The sequence below is a fragment of the Oryctolagus cuniculus genome, chromosome 12 (genome assembly GCF_964237555.1).
Source record: "Oryctolagus cuniculus chromosome 12, mOryCun1.1, whole genome shotgun sequence".
Classification (NCBI taxonomy): domain Eukaryota; kingdom Metazoa; phylum Chordata; class Mammalia; order Lagomorpha; family Leporidae; genus Oryctolagus; species Oryctolagus cuniculus.
Window position 1 is genome coordinate 63,981,449 of NC_091443.1, and position 16,596 is coordinate 63,998,044.

Sequence of the window (16,596 nt, forward strand, 5' to 3'; positions counted from 1 at the left end):
ATCACTCCCTTTGTGGGGGGCCAAGGGGAACTGAGCCCCAGGAAGTGGGCAGCGGTTATGGAGACAGGGAAACTGCTACAAGAGGAGGGGCCCGCTGAGGATCAAGACGCGAAGCCTGGACTTGGGCAGCGACCTCCCTTCTCTGCCTGGCAGGAAGAAGCCCCCCCACCCCCACCCCGCAGGTGGCAAGGGCAGAGACACTGCAGCACGCATCCCAGACCCCGGCTGGTGCAGGGGCAGCCTCACAGCTTCTGTCCGCCACTGAACACAAATCATTTTCCGAGAGCGGGCTACCTGGAGCGCTGCCCCTGCTTCCTGCACCCCCCAGGTCCTTCAAAAGCGCCTCAGGCCCGGGGCTGGGGCTGTGGGCGGGGATGCTCCGGAGGCAGCCGCCCCAGGCGCGGGCCCCTCCGTGTCCGACGTGGCTGCAGCGTCCCGGCCTTCAGGATGCATTTCTGGGGCTGGCCCCGGGGAATCCCGCGCGGAGCGACCTCGACCCGACGCGTCCCCGGGCGGGACACCACCGGGCCCCTCCGCAGGCCAGGCTCCAGGGAGGGATTGGGGACCGCCGCGCTGCGGGGCGGACCGAGGCGGAAGCTCGGCCGGGAAGGGCCGGCCGGGGCTCACCGGGCGTGGGCGGGGCCGATGGCGCTCGGGTTAATGTCCGCCCCGCCCAGGCCGCACTGACTCAGTTTCACCAGAAACTGGGGAGAGGAGGCGTTCGGTAGCCAGCACACCCGGCACCGGGGCGGAAGCGGCGGCGGGAGCCGCGCAGGAAGCCGGGACCGGAACCTCGGCGGGCCCGGCCCCACCCTACTCACCTGCGCAGGTAACCGGGGCCCCGGAGCGCCAGGCGGAGGCGGGGCGGACTCGGAGCATGGTGGCGCCTTTGTTCCGCGCTCGTACGTGTGTCCGGGTACGTGCGCTCCGGAGCCGCTCCCCTGCTGGCCAGTGGGCCGCCGGGCCTCGGGAGGGTGCGTGGGAGGGGCGGGCCTGCTCTGCGCGTCCTCCTCCCGGGGTTGCTCCGTGTTCCCCGACCCACTTCCTCCGGCCTTCCTCCCTCGAAGTCTCGGGGCTGATCAGGTGCGTCTCCTCCTCCGTCCCTCCCTCTTCCAGGTCACAGGTACTCTCGGAACCCAGACGCCCGCACGGTGAAGGTGACCCCCGTGGGGAGCGGGGCGACGGCCCCCAGGAGAACGATGGTCAGCGCCCGCCGCTTCCTGGCTCTCATCTCCCCAGTCGCCGTGTGGCTCCTGTGCGCGCTCGGCCTCCAAGGCACTGAGGCCGGGCCGCCCGAGGGAGCCATCTGCAAGGACCGCTTTACCGCCAGGGTGCCTGACTTCGTACTGGACATCAACGCCTCGGTCAGCAACGGGGCCACCTCCTGGGGCTCCCGCACGGTGCACCACAGCTGGGATTGCGTGCTCGCCTGCTGCGAAACCCAAAACTGCAATTTGGCGCTGGTGGAGCTGCCGCCCGGCGGCGGGGAGGATGCAGTCGCCGCCTGCTTCCTTATGGACTGCCTCTACGAGCAGAACTTCGTGTGCAAGTTCGCGCCCAGGGAGGGCTTCGTCAATTACCTCTCGCGGGAAGTGTACAGCTCCTTCCGCGACCTGCGCTCCCAGGGCTTTGGCGGTAAGGAAGAGGCCCCGGGGCGGCTGATTTGGAGAAACTGAGGGCCGGGTTATGGAGTCCGGGGCGGGTGAGCATCGGGAAGGAGTTAAGGAGCAGAGTCCATTTCTACTTCAACTTCTTAGCCGCAGCTAGTATGGAGAGTAGACAAAGGAAGGGGACCATACTAGAGCCCAGATCCAGAGGTGAGGGGCTGGGGCTTACAGGAGAACCTTATGCTCAACGTGTCTGGGAGAGAGGGGGCAGCCCCTTGGGATCCTGGCCTCTGACTCAGATAGGTTTAGCCCGGATGGAGGAGTCTGGATACAGCATCCGGAAGGCACGCTGCTGAGCACTGGCCTGTGTAACCTGTGCACCTGTCGGGTGATCCTGCCCTAGTCCCCTCTGCTGGCTGGACATGGGAACTGTCAGCATCCCTCTGCGCTGGGAATGCGCTGGCCTTTTGGTGGTCCAGGAAAAAATGCCAGACCCCAGAGAGTAAAGAACACACCCAGTCTGGGGCTGACCCAAACAGAGGGGGAAGGTTGTGGGCACAGTAGCCTAGGGGCTCTGGGGCTGGGAGTGAGGGTTGCTGGGTGAGTCAGCCCGCTGGCATGTGTACCTGCTAGGGGAGGGATGTCAGCTGTCCAGGCAGGTGTGTGTGCAGCACAGGTGAGCCGGGCAGGGCTGTCCCTGCTGAGGGCCTGGTAGCCAAGCTATCTGCTCACCTTGTTTACTTCCTGGGAAAAGGGCAAAGTGGGGGGGGGGGTCAGGGCTCCTCCTCTTTCCTCCTAGGACTGAGCAGGCAGCTGGCCTCCCCAACCTCTCTCCCTGCTGTTCTGGTCAGGTGGGGCTCCAGGTCATAGCTGATAACCTGTTAGTGCTTTACAGTTTACCGGTGGCTGTGCCACACACGCTCTCCTGGGCCTCAGGTCAACAACCTCGGAAACGGGTGCAGTGGGTAGTCTCCCACTTTTTAGGCTGGGAAACTGACACTCTCGTGTTAGGTAACTGGTCCAGGATAACAGCTCCCATCCTTGGTAGACGGCCCAGTAGATGACAGAATCAGAGGTGGGGGAGCCAGGGGCCGGGACTGGGGCTCCAGCTGTAGGTGGCCTCAGTTTGCAAAGTGGAGGAGGGATTTTCCTCTCCAGCCTCTTCCTGGGCTAGAATCCCTCATGGGCTGGGCCGCTCATCTCCCCATCCTTCCAGTAGCTCTCCTGGGTCCCCAAGGAGAGCTGGGACAAGGACTGTGAGAGGGGAGGGCACCATGTGTGGGCCGGCCTGGGCCAGGGAGTCCCGTTGGAGCAGGACTAGAGCCTGTTCCACAAGGAAGCAGCAGAGAGTGTAGGAGTGTTGATGCTGACTGGCTTGAGCTGCCGCTGCTCTTCCTGCTCCCACAGAGGCCCCATGGGAGGCCCACTGCAGGCCAGAAATCTGTAGTCTGCTCCGGGAGCCGACCACACTGGGGACTTCTTCATCCAGAAACCCCCAGGCCTGGCCTGCCTGGCACAAGAGGGCAGAATGGGGCTTTCTGGGGCTTGAAGGAGCCAAGTGGGCTGAGGGGGAGCTCTAGGCCATTCCAGCCCTTCTGGGCACTGCAGAGTTTGGGGACCTGGAGGAAGCTGTGTGCAGCGAGTCCAGGGAGTCCCAGCCAGAGAGGTTGGAAGTGGTTAAGAGCAGGGCAGAGCTGTTGTGTGCACGCTGGAAGCCAGGGTGGACAGAGGTGGGGGAAGGGGGGCTGGTACACACAGCTTTGAAACATTTCATTCTTTTTTTGTGTTTTTTTTTTTTTTTAACTTGTTGATGTATTTATTCGACAAACAGAAAGAGAGGGAGCATGCTCCCTTCTGCAGGTTCCCTCCCTCCATGCCCTTAACAGCAGGGGCCAGGCTGAGCCCAGAACTCAATATGGTTCCCCGACGTGGGTAGGAAGAGCCCAGCTTGAGCCTCCCAGGGTGTGCATTGGCTGGGACTGGAACCCAAAACTCCAATGTGAGGACGTCCCAAGTGGAGGCCTCATCACTGCGCCAAACGCCTGCCCCTACACCTTTAATTCTCTCGGGTAGCGAACTCCTCAGCTGGGGGCTTCTCTGCTCCCCATCCCTGCCAGCCAGCGGCCAGGCCAGGCCAGGCCAGTCCAGACTCCTGCAGCTGGAGGCCCACTGCTTGGCCTCCCCCTCTTTCCTGTGTGGGTGTGGCTTAGAAGGTGGAGTCTGTTTCCTTGGAGATGTCCTGGGGGCTGGCCGCTGGGGGAGGGCCTGGTTTGTTTTATTGCCACTCTAGCCTTTGCTCTCTTTGAGGAGTGGTAGGGCAGCACCTCTGCCGCTTGGTCCCTGGGCCTGGGGCTTGGAGAGAGAGCTGTGGAGGGTTCTTCTGGGAAGTTCTTGATTGAGCCCAAGGTCTGATTTATCACTGCCAGTTCTGCCCTGGGGGCCTGGTGGGGTTATCTGTCTGTCTGTCTGTCCACTAGGTACACTGCTGAGTAAGCAGCCTGTCTTCTTTCCCAGTTCCAGAGGCTGATCATTTTCTGCGGAATGCAGGAAGGGAGGAACAGGCTCCTCCCGGCCACTGCCCCTTGCTGGGCTCTCGAGGTCCTCACCCTACGTCGCCAGCCACACCTCTGGGTCGGGGGTAGCTTCCAGGCATGTACCGTGTGCTCCTTGTCCGCCTGGTTTCTTGCCCCAGAAATCTTGGAATGCAGCTCCCTTTCCTTGGTCGGCTAGACCTCTGCGGTTTGACATGTTTCTCCGTGAAACCCGCTCCCCTGGTGCCCCTCTCGCTGTCACTGTGTGTCCTGGTCTTCTCCCCGTTGTGACCTGTGAGTCCCTGTGTTGCCTCTGCGTTCTGTGGCTCATGAGAAAGGAATCCCTGTGACTCAGCCTTCCACGAGCTGTTCTTACCACTGTGCCGTCTCTTCTTCCTCTGCACTCTTACCCTTGAACTGACCTCCGAGGCAGACAGTTTGGCAGTGTCTGTGAAAACCCGAGCTGCCCGGGACCCTGGCACGGTGCAGCTTGCAGGAATGCATCGGGCAGGCAAACACACACGTGAGAAACAACCTGCCGGCCTGGCGCTGTTGCCGAGGAGGGGCTGGAAGCAGCCTCCCTGTCTGTCAGCACAGCCTTTGACACTGTTTTAGTAACAGTGATAACCCCTGAACCCCTGAGGCAGCGGTGGTTCTCAAAGGGAGGGGGTGAGGGTGGACAGACAGGTGGGGGCTGGTTACACAAATTGTATCAGTTGTGATGTGTATTATGTAACCAACAACACAAGGAAACTTTTTTTTAAAGATTCATTTATTTATTTTAAAGGCAGAGACAAAGATCTTCTCATTTGCTGGTTCACTCCACAAAGGGCCACAATGGCCCAGATCAGGCCAGGCCAAAGGCAGGAGCCAGGAGCTTCATCCAGGTGTCCCACGTGGGGGCAGGGGCCGAAGCACTGGGGCCATCCTCTGCTGCTTTCCCAGGTGCATTAGCAGGGAGCTGGATCAGACGTGGAGCAGCCAGCACTCAAACCTGTGGCCTATTATGGGATGCAGGCATCGCAGGCAGTGGCTTTACCTGCTACACCACAACATGGGCCCACAGGACGCATGTGTTGCTAGGGAATGATTTCCAGTACATATTTCTTGAAGTTTTACTCATTTCATTTAAAAAGGCAAAGTGACAGAGAAGGAGGGACAGAGAGAGAGCTTCCGTCACCTGGTTCACTCCCCAGATATCCGCAGTTGCAGGGACGGGGCCAGGCCAAAGCCAGGAGCCTGGAACTCCATTCAGGTGTCCTGCATGGGCAGCAGGGGCCCAAGCACTGGGGCCGTCCTCTGCTGTCTCCCAGGTGCGCTGTAGCCGGAAGCTGCATTGGAAGCAGAGGGGAAGCGAGCTCAGGCACTCTGATGAGGGACTCGCTCAGGGATGCGGCCCAACCCCCTGTGCCCCAGCCCCAGCCCCGGCGGCGTGCATGAAGGGAGAAGAGCTGTGCCACAACGCCACGCCCCACTTTTTGAATTTTTGATTGACAGGCGATCATCGTACAAATCTATGGGCACAGTGTGATGTGTCAGTACACACATTCAGTTGTAACGATCAGATCAGGGCGCAGGGAACGAAGCCCTGTTTGGAAAAACATGATTGCTTGCTGTCAACTAGCATTGTCCTGCAGCCTAGAACCTTCTCTGCACCTGCACCCCTGCACCCACTTGCCATCCTCTCCCCATCCCTTCCCCACACACCTTCCCAGGCTCTGTTCCACTCCTGTGTCTATGCGATCAGCTTCATAGTGTCCACATACATGTAAGTGAGAACATGGGTGGTTTTCTGTGCCTGACTTACTGCACCCAGCCTCATGTCCTCCCGTTCCACCCATGCTGGGCAGCTGACAGAAATGCGTTCCTTCCCTGGTGCCTTGAGCTCTGTCCCAAGCCAGAGAGCCCCTGACCTTGCTTTGGTTTCTCCTGTTTTCTTCCATCCTCGGTAAACAGCCCACATTCTTCCCCACAGCCAAACCACAGTAACGAGAAACCAAAAGGTCCTCCTCCCCTCCTCACCTCGCCCTCTGCCTCTCCCTTCTCTGAATGACCTTGTCTTGCACACACACTGCTTCAGGTGGGTGGGTTGGAGCTCCCCGTGTTGCTCCATGCTCTTGGGTCTTTTCTCCCGAGTCGGATGATAATCCCCTCAAGGCAGTGTCTTAATTCCCTATGACTGGGGCTGGCGCTGTGGCATAGTGGGTTAGGCTGCTGCCTGCAGTGCCGACATCCGATATGGGCGCTGGTCAAGTCTTGGCTGCTCCACTTCCCATCCAGCTCTCTGCTATGGCCTGGGAAAGCAGTAGAAGATGGTCCAAGTCCTTGGACCCCTGCACCCGTGTGGGAGGCCCAGAAGAAGCTCCTGGCTCCTGGCTTTGGAATGGCGGAGCTCCGGCCATGGCGGCCATCTGGGGAGTGAATCAGCGGATGGAAGACCTCTCTCTCTTTCTCCCTCTCTCTCTCTCTCTCTCCCTCTCCCTCTCTCTCCCTCTCCCTCCCTCTCCCTCCCTCTCCCTCCCTCTACCTCCCTCTCCCTCCCTCTCCCTCTCCTTCTCTCTCTGTATAACTCTGACTTCAAGTAAATAAATAAATCTTAAAAAAAAAATTCCCTATGACTGTTCTAATCACTACAGACCAGGCGGCTTCACAAATGGGCATCTCTTCTCTCAGCTCTAAAGACCGAAGTCCAACATCAGGGTGTCCGAATCCTTTCTTGCCCTTTCCAGCTTCTTTTTTTACTGTTTGTTTATTTTCAGCTACCTGGGAAGCAGAGTGACAGAGAGAACCTTCCATCCCCTGTTTCACTCGCCAAATGCCTACAACAGCGAGGCTGGGTGAAGCTGAAGCCAGGAACCAGTAGCTCCACCCAGGTCTCCCACGTGGGTAGAGGGGGACCAAGTGCTTGAGCCATCATCTGCTGCCTCCCAGGGTGTGTTAGCAGGAAGCTGGATCAGAGGGAAGTGCCAGGACTCACAAGGATGCTCTGATATGGGCTGTGGATGTCCCAGGTGGTAGTTTAACCCTTTGTGCACCAACACGCACCCCCATCTTCTAACTTTGGGTGACTCCAGGTGTCCTTTGGCTTGTGGCTTGGCGTCTCTGCCTCTGGCTTTACTTGGCCTTTTCTTCTGTTTCTTTTTTATTAAAAGATTTGATATTGTTTGTTTTTAATTTTTATTTGAAAGGCAGAGAGAAAGAGAGAGAGAGAGATCTTCCATCTGCTGGTTAACTCCGCAAATGACCACAACAGCTGGGGCTGGTCCATGCAGAAGCCAGGAACCTGGAACTCTGTCCATTAGGGTGTACAGGCCCAAGCACTTGAACAGTCTTCTGCTGCTTTCCCAGGGCTATTAGCAGGGAGTGGGATTGGAAGTGGAGCAGCGGGTCTCAATCCAGTGTCCACATGGGATGCCAGCACCACAAGCTACTACTTAACCTGCTGCACCACAATGCCACCCCCCCACTCCACCCCTACTTCCATTTCTTTTCTTCTTTTTTTTTTTTTTTTAAGACTTACTTATTTATTTGAAAGTCAGAGTTACACAGAAAGAGAAGGAGAGGCAGAGAGAGAGAAAGGTCCTCCATCCGCTGGTTCACTCCCCAGTTGGCCTCAGTGGCTGGAGCTGTGCTGATCTGAAGCCAGGAGCCAAGAGCCTCCTCTAGGTCTCCATGCAGGTGCAGGGGTCCAAGGAGTTGGGCCATCCTACACTTTGCCAGGCCACAGCAGAGAGCTGAATCAGAAGTGGAGCAGCCGAGACTTGAACCTGTGCCCATATGGGATGCCAGCACTGCAGGCGGCGGTTCACTTCTATTTCTTATAAGACACTTGTCGTTGAATTTAGGGCCTACCCATGTAATCCAGGGCGATCCTATCTGGAAATCCTTTGCTTAATTACTTCTGCAAAGACTCTTTTTCCAAATGAGTTCACATTGGTGGGTTCTGGGGTTTGGATGTGGACACATCCTTTGGGGCCACCATTCTACCCACTACAGGCAAGAGTCAGGCTTTGTGCTGGTTCCCTCAGCCCCCCAGCCTGAGTTCAGGAAGCCATAGGAACAGGCTGTGACAGATCAGGGGAGAGCGTGGTTCTCCTGAGAACCTCGTAGCTGGAGGCAGTGTCTGAGCCAGCAGAGGCACCCCCTTTCCATGCCCACTCCCATGTCACCAAGGCTGGCCACAATAAAGAGAGTTACGGGGTCAGGTATTGGGACACAGCAGTTTAGGGTGCCGCTAGGAACACCCACATCCCCTGTCACAGTACCTGGGATCAAGTTGCACTTCTGCTGCCAATCCAGTTTCCTGTTAGGTACCTGGAAAGCAGTGGATGATGGCATAAGTACTTGGGTCCCTGCCACCCATGTGGGAGACCAGGATGGAGTTCCTGGCTTCGAGCTTTGGCCTGGCCCAGCCCCAGCTGTTGCAGGCATTTGGAGAGTGAACCTGCGGATGGAAGATTCTCTCTCCTCTGCCTTTCAATAAATGAATAAATAATTTTTTAAAAAATTATGGTTCTGGGACCTGCGCTGTGGCTCACTAGTTTAATCCTCCACCTGTGGCGCCAGCATCCCATATGGGAGCCAGGTTCTAGTCCTGGTTGCTCCTCTTCCAGGCTAGCTCTCTGCTGTGGCCCAGGAAGGCAGTGGAGGGTGGCCCAAATGCTTGGGCCCCTGCCCCTCATGGGAGACCAGGAGGAAGCACCTGGCTCCTGGCTTCGGATCAGCGCAGCGCCGGCCATGGTGGCCATTTGGGGAGTGAGCCAACGGAAGGAAGACTTTTCTCTCTGTCTCTCTCTCACTGTTTGTAACTCTACCTGTCAAAGAAATTTTTAAAAAATTATGGTTCTTTCAGCGGCATGTGTTTTACCTCATGGTAAAGCTGCCATTTGGGAGGCCCACGTCGGATTTCAGAGTGCCTGGGTTCAAGAGCTGGCTCCATTTTTCATGCCAGCTTCCTGCTGGGCAGCAGGTGATGGTTTAAATATCTGGGTCCCTGCCACCCACATGGAGGCCTGGATTAAGTTCTCAGCCCCCAGCTTCTGCCCCTGACACTGGCTGCCCCCAACTTGGGGCCTCACCTCCCCACACATACACACAGTAAGGGCCACTGTAGGCATTTGGGGAATGCACCAGTAGATAGAGCTCTGTCTGTCCTGCTACCTCACCCCTCCCTCTCTTCCTCTCAAATACATTTTTTAAAATGTAGGTGCTACCTGAGGCACCGGCATCCGATATGGGCACAGGTTTGGAATCCCGGCTGCTCCATTTCCGATCCAGCCTCCTGCTGGTGGCTTGCGAGAACAGTGGAAGATGGCCCAAGTGCTTGGGCCGCTGCAGCCACGTGGGAGACCTGGAAAAAGCTCCTGAGTCCTGGCTTTGGATCAGCCCAGCTCCGGCTGTTGCAGCCATTTGGGAAGTGAACCAGTGGATGGAAGACCTCTGTCTCTCTCTTTGCCCCTGCCTCTTGCAACTCTGCCTTTCAAATAAATAAATAAATCTTTAAAAATATTTTTAATTTAAAAAAATTGTTACTTTTTAAAAAGCAATTAGTACAATTACCAGCTTACTATAGAAAATAGGATCAAGCTCCCTCACCCAAGCGTATGTGTGTACGTATAGATCTTTCTCCCTGAATGAGATCAGATGGCACGTGCCGTTCAGTAGTGTATTTCAGAAAGCAGACTTGGTAGTGTACAAGTGTCTTCAGTACGTCTGTACATGGAGAGCGAGAAGTTGGGTTTGTTGCGAGCTCCACGCAGAGTCCTAGGTCAGCCAAGGAGAGGCTCATACTACCCCTAATCCCGTCCGCTCCAGGGGAAACCTGGGCTGTTCAATGGGAGCTGACTGTCCCTCTCCTTCCTCCCTCCAGGGGCCTGGATCCCCAAGGCCTGGCCCAGCACAGACCTGAAGGTACAGCCCCAGGAGCCTGTGGTGCTTAAAGATGTGGACGGTATAGATTGGCACCTGCTGCAGGGAGGCACGGATGTCAGGGTCGAGGTGAGACACTGGGCTGGCTTCCTGACACCCCCACCCAGCATCCCAGGGGTCCCTGCTCTGGGGCTTCAGCCAGCCAGTGGCTCTGGATGGAGGGAGGTGGACAACAGCTGAGGACATAATTTCATACCAAGTCCCAGTACTCTTCCCAGGGTGTGGGTGAGCTGCTGGGAGGGCCTGGAGGAGCCCAAGCCTGATGGCCACTCCTGTGTGTAGAGAAACAGCCTGGACCAGGTGGAGCTGTGGGGACTCAAGGAAGGCTCGTACCTGTTCCAGCTAACGCCGGCTGGCTCAGACCAGCCAGAGAACACGGCCAACGTCACAGTCACTGTGCTGTCCGCCAAGCAGACTGAAGGTGAGGGGGGCCGAGGAGGCAGTGCCTGGGGCTCCTCCCTTGACTGACCGCCCCAGCAGGTGCCCCTCACAAGCTCTCCTCCCCCCAGACTACTGCCTCGCATCCAACAAGGTGGGCCGCTGCCGGGGCGCCTTCCCCCGCTGGTACTACGACCCCACAGAACAGATCTGCAAGAGGTTCATTTACGGAGGTTGTCTGGGCAACAAGAACAACTACTTGCGAGAGAAAGAGTGCATGCTAGCCTGCCGGGGCGTGCAAGGTGGGCCCTCGGGACTTTCCTGCAGGGAGGGCAGAGAGGGCAGGGGTCCCTGCTGGAGCCTGGCCGTGCTTCCTCTGACTTCTCTGTTCTCTCTCCCAGGACCCCTGATGGAAAGGCACCATCCAGGTGGGCTTTGCTCCTTTCCCTTTCGCCCTCACCCCTCCAGGTCCCCAGCCCACATCCTGGCCACACCCCAGCCAACCTGCTTTTGCCCCCCATTCCACCCGTCCTAGTATGTGAAAGGACCATAAGCACAGTGTCCCTTCCAACCCAGCATCCCCCTACCAGGATTGACCCCCTTTCCCTGTAGGAGGCACCAAGGTTGGTGGAAAGAGGATAGAGGGCGTGTCAGGGCGGAAAGGGCCAGTAGATGATGGACCCCTGCACTTGCTCTGTGCTGACCCTGACCTCGCCCCCACCCAGTCTGCTCTGGCACCTGTCACCCCACCCAGTTCCGCTGCAGTGACGGCTGCTGCATCGATAGCTTCCTGGAGTGTGACGACACCCCCGACTGCCCAGATGCCTCTGATGAGGCCACCTGTGAAAAATGTGAGGCCTGGGGGTTGGGGGGGGGGGGCGTGGAGCAGGTGTGGGGCAGGGGGAGAGGGCCCTGGAAGCGCTTTGTTGGCCCTGAGCGTGTGACTGTGATCTTTCCTCTCTGCAGACACCAGCGGCTTTGACGAGCTCCAGAGAATCCATTTCACCAGCAACAAAGGTGAGAGCCCCCCGAGTCGCCTGCTGTCCTCACTTCTCCTTCCAGCAACGCCCTCCCCAGGGCCTGCTGCCTGTGCCAGGCTATGGGCATAAAAAGCCCTGGAGCCGCTGATTCCCCAGTTCACCCCTTCTGTGGCTCAGCTTCCACAGGGTCACACTTTTGTAACTTTAGCCACAGCTGCCACCTGTCACTAAGATGTGATTTGCTTGGCCAGTTAGTTGTGTGTGTGTGTGTGGTTTTTTTTTTTTTTTTTAAAGAAGAAATGTTCGTTCTTTTCAAAGGAGAGAATTTTTTTTTCTTAAGATTTATTTATTTATTTATTTGAGAGAGGCAGAGACAGAGAGTTTCCATCTGCTGGTTCACTCCCCAAATGGCCACAATGACCGGAGCTGTGCTGATCTGAAGCCGGGAGCCAGAAGCTTCTTCCAAGTCTCCCATGCAGGTGCAGGGGCCCAAGCACTTGAGCCATCCTCCACTGCTTTCCCAGGCCACAGCAGAGAGCTGGATCCAAAGTGAAGCAGATGGTGGCTCCACTATGCCACAGCACTGGCCTCTTTTTCCTTTTTAAAGATTTATGTATTTATTTGAAAGTCATAGTTACAAAGAGAGGGTGACATTCAGAGATCTTCCATCTGCTGGTTCACTCTCCAAGTGGCTGCAACGGCCGGGGCTGAGCCAAACCGAAGCCAGAAGCCCAGAGCTTCTTCTGGGTCTCCCACATGGGTACAGGGGCCCAAGGACTTGGGCCATCCTCTGCTGCCTTCCCAGGTTGCATTAGCAGGGAGGTGGATTAGAAGTGGAACAGCTAGGATTTGAACCAGTGCCCATTTGGGATACTGGTATTGCAGGCAGTGGCTTTACCTGCAATATATACCACAATGCCAGCCACAGCCAATTACTTTTTTAACTTAATATGTTAACAAGGAAATTTCATGTATCATTCAATAAATGGAATACCACTAGTGACGCAAGTTCAAATTAGGCCCATACTGCTGGGTGCTGGACAGTCAATTCACCGACGCAAGGGCATGGGTTATGGAAGAGGGCAGAGTCTCGTGGGGAATGCCATCTCTTAGGTCCCAATCATGCCCTTCCCCGATTTCCAGGGAAGCAGGAGGACCTTAACAGGAGAAAGGGGAGGCTAGCGGGGAGTCAAGAGCAAAGGGGACAAAGGACAGGGCCAGCTGTTGCGGGCCTCCAGCCAGGTGAGAAAGGGCCACTCAGAGACACGACAGTGACCCTCCTCCCGCAGTCATCAGCCCAGTCCTCTGGTCATGCTGTCCGGGGTGGGCGAGGTCACTGTGCAACTTCCACAGCCTTGTGCTTTTTTTTTTTTTTTTTTTTTTTAAGGTTTAATTATTCGAAAGTCAGAGTTACAAAGAGAGGGAGAGACAGAAAGAGGATCTTCTATCTGCTGGTTCACTGCCCAGGTGGCTACAATGGCCAGGGCTGGGCCAGATGGAAGCCAGGAGCTTCTTCCAGGTCTCCCATGTGGGTACAGGGGCCACTTGGGCCATCCTCTGCTGCTTTCCCAGGTCCATTGGCAGGGAGCTGAATCAGAAATGGAGCAGCCGGGACTCGAACCGGCACTCATATGGAATGCTGGCATTGCAGGCAGCTTTACCTGATATGCCACAAGGCTGCCCCCTAGTTCCTGCTATTTGTAAGCAACCATTATTTACCTGTTGTATTGAGAATATACTCTAAAAGCAGTTAGCTTTTGTTCATCAGAGTGTAAAAAGGAAAGGAAAATGAATTAATTACAGTCATGCTTTTACTTCCCACAAATTGAAAATAACAACAGAAGTAAGCATAAGAAAACAATAAAGATAATTTTGCCTGGGTTGTTGCCTGCCAAGGCTCAGACCCTGAGGCCACTTCTCTGTTAAAACTGTGCACCAGGGTAGTTGTCTGGCACCACTGAAGATGCCCGCATCCATGTTGGAGCTCCTGTTTCTGAGCCATCTTCCCACTGGGAGGCAGCAGGTGATGTTCAAGTACTTGGGTCCTCGCCACCCACATGGGAGACCCAGATTGAGCTCCAGGCCTCTGGCCTCAGCCAGGCCCAGCCCTGTTGTAGGCACATGGGGAGTGAACCGTGGATAGAAGAGGTCTCTCTGCTTTTCAAATAAAATGAAAGTAAATCAAGAAATATTTTTAAAAAAATACCAGCCAGGGCCTGGCGTTTGTCACGGCAGTTAAAGTGCTGCTTGGGACACCTGTATCAGAGTACTTGGATTCAAGACCCAGCTCTGCACGGCTCACTAGGCTAATCCTCCGCCTACCGGCGCCGGCACACCGGGTTCTAGTCCCGGTCGGGGCGCTGGATTCTGTCCCTGTTGCCCCTCTTCCAGGCCAGCTCTCTGCTGTGGCCAGGGAGTGCAGTGAAGGATGGCCCAGGTGCTTGGGCCCTGCACCCCATGGGAGACCAGGAGAAGCACCTGGCTCCTGGCTCCTGCCATCGGATCAGCACAGTGCGCCGGCCGCAGCGCGCCGGCCGCGGCGGCCATTGGAGGGTGAACCAATGGCAAGGGAAGACCTTTCTCTCTGTCTCTCTCTCTCACTGTCCACTCTGCCTGTCAAAAAAAAAAAAAAAAAAAAGACCCAGCTCTGCTTCTGATTCCAGCCTCCTGCTAATGTGCACCCTCGATGGCTCAAGTACTTGGGTCCTTGCGAGAGACTAGGTTGAATTCGTGGCTCCAGCCTTTGGGCTCTCACAGGCATTTGAGGGGTGAACCAGCAAACGGAAGGTCTGTCTCTGTCTCTGCAGCCTTTCAAATAAATGAAATTTTTGTCAAAATGTGAAGCTGTGAACCACCCAAGTGCTCCGTAGGAACGGAGACCTTGCGCAGTCAGGAAAGCTGGAAGCAGCCCAAGAAGGAAGTGAGTGTGTGGCTGAGCGCCTCACCCAGGATTTGTCTTCCTCGCTGTGGTGACGCTCAGATGGGCCGAATGCTGCGGGGGTCTCTGAGGCCGCCTCAGCAGGGGTGGGTGATAGCAGGGGCCCCTCCAGGCTCACAGGCCCCCTGCCTGCTCCCTCCTCCTCTAGGGCACTGTGTAGACCAGCCAGACACCGGCCTGTGCCATGAGAGCATCCCCCGCTGGTACTACAACCCCTTCACCGAACGCTGCGACCGCTTCACCTATGGCGGTTGCTATGGCAACAAGAACAACTTTGAGGACGAGCAGCAGTGCCTGGAGTCCTGTCGAGGCATCTCCAGTGAGTGGGGCAGGGGCCGAGCTGGGGAGGGGAGTGGCTCAGTCCCAGGGCTTCCATCCTGGAGTGTGGGTGGGAGAGGGAGGCAGGGAGCGGCTGGGGAACAGCCAAGGCTCAGAGCCCTTGGTGCTGAGTGCTGTCTCCCCCCATCCTTTGGCAGAGAAGGACGTGTTCGGTCTGCGGCGGGAAAGCGCCGTTCCCAGTGTAGGTAAGTCCCTGATCAGTTGCATCACTGAGGTTGACGTATAGGCATCCGCTCTAGGGATCACCTCCATGTGATTGGTTGTGGCTGCCCCCCTGTGTTGAGAAGGATTCTGAGTGCCCCCCTCAGATGGTGGTGTCTGCCGTGCTGCGGTGAGACTCACGGGCCTTCCCGAGCTACCTGCAAGCAGAGCTACGTGGAGCCGAGGCCACCAGTGCCCCCCTGGGCTCCCCATGCAGCTGCTGAGCTGCACACGAGCTGGGGCCGTGTCCTTCCACACCTGGCACGTCTGACTCCGCCCCTTGCTGAGAGCCCCTCCTCGGCCCCTCCCCCCAGGCTCCGTGGAGGTGGCCATTGCCGTGCTCCTGGCCATCTGCATCGTGGTGGTGGTGGCCATCCTGGGTTACTGCTTCTTCAAGAACCAGAGGAAGGGCTTCCACAGACACCGCCGCCACCCGCCGCCCACCCCCGCCAGCTCCACCGTCTCCACCACCGAGGACACGGAGCACCTGGTCTACAACCACACGACCCGGCCCCTGTGAGCCCGGGGGCTCGCCAGCTCTCACCTGGCCCTGCCTCCTGCTTGCCGAGGCGGAGCCTGGGCCGGGGACAACTTTGGGGCCAGGCTCATCCTGCCTGTTTCCCAGGCCCGCTGTGCCTCAGCCACCAGGGCTCCTGCCCCTGTGGGAAGAGTCCCAGCTGAGCCTAAGCCAGTTAAAGCCTAGGGCGCCGGCGGAAGCGAAAACCCTGGAGCCGGGGTGCTGTACGAACGTACGTACGTATGTACATGTGTGACCAGCCTGCCTTCGTGCCTGCCTGCCTGCCTGGGAGTTCAGAGGAGGCAGGAGTTGTGTTTCCTGTGCAAAGCTGCCTGCCCCCACCCTGAGGTTTTGGGAAGGGGCCTAGGATGGTATCAAATGCTGAATGCCCCATCCTGTCCTCCATAGCCGCTCCTTCCGCTCTGCCCAGTCCGGGGTCGGCAGGATGGACTTCCCCAGACAGTTCATGCTGGCAAGAGTTGCTTTCAGTTTATTTAATGCTCTGGGGCTGGATGCAGAGGAGAGGAAACTCAAAGTGGCTATCCCCTCTTCCCCTCAACCAGCCTGGCCTGGCCCCCGGAGCCAGCAGCAGGGGCCCAGCGGTGGTGGTGGCCTGCAACCCCCGCCCCCCAGGGCACTCCACGTAACACTCCTACCCCCTCCGCAACCTCCTGCCAGCTTCAGGCCTCTCATCAAGCAATAAAGCTGTTTTGTGGGGTTTCTGCCTGTGTTCTGAGGGCCAGGAGAGGGACAGGTTGCAGGGGGGGAGATGGGACCGCCCTATCCAACCGGTTCAGGCTTCGGCCACCCTGTGGAGCAGGTTTTCCCACCTCTGCCGAAACCACCTGGGCCCTGAGGGTGGAGAGAAGTGCCAAGTTTGACCACTAGGGGGGAGGGGCGAGGGCCAGGGGAGCAGGGGCCTGGGAGGGCCTGGGTGCTGTATCTCTTCCTTTTCAGGAGCTGGCCACGCCTGCACTGCTGGGATAGCTGGGCGTTGGGGGAGGGGTGCACAGACTGGAACCCTGGCCCCTCCACCTGCAGGCACAGGTCATCGGCTACCTCCCCACCCAGCAACCATAGCCTTGGCTGCTTCCCAGGAATGCCGCCCTCCCTGGCTCTGACCTCCTGACTCCGCTCCAAACTGCCCCTTGCCTGTCTTCAAGCCACCTCCTGCTGT

The 16,596-nt window shown here is 57.4% G+C and overlaps 1 protein-coding gene across 4 annotated transcripts; it reads left to right on the forward strand.

Moving 5' to 3' along the window:
- Positions 1-691: 691 nt before the first annotated feature.
- On the forward strand, positions 692-16,137 carry SPINT1 (serine peptidase inhibitor, Kunitz type 1). Of its 4 annotated transcripts, none has more exons than XM_070054003.1 (11): positions 698-829; positions 1,117-1,635; positions 10,008-10,135; positions 10,349-10,487; positions 10,576-10,746; positions 10,846-10,872; positions 11,170-11,295; positions 11,411-11,461; positions 14,511-14,681; positions 14,839-14,886; positions 15,217-16,137. In XM_070054003.1, exons 2-11 carry the CDS (start codon positions 1,200-1,202, stop codon positions 15,420-15,422), a joined length of 1,503 nt encoding a protein of 500 aa, XP_069910104.1. In that variant the 5' UTR covers positions 698-829; positions 1,117-1,199; the 3' UTR covers positions 15,423-16,137. The 4 variants fall into 4 exon arrangements, with proteins under 4 accessions (XP_008267402.2, XP_069910104.1, XP_008267403.2 ...); XM_008269182.4 differs by having other exon boundaries at positions 785-916; XM_008269180.4 differs by having other exon boundaries at positions 692-916; positions 10,576-10,872.
- Positions 16,138-16,596: the final 459 nt, after the last annotated feature.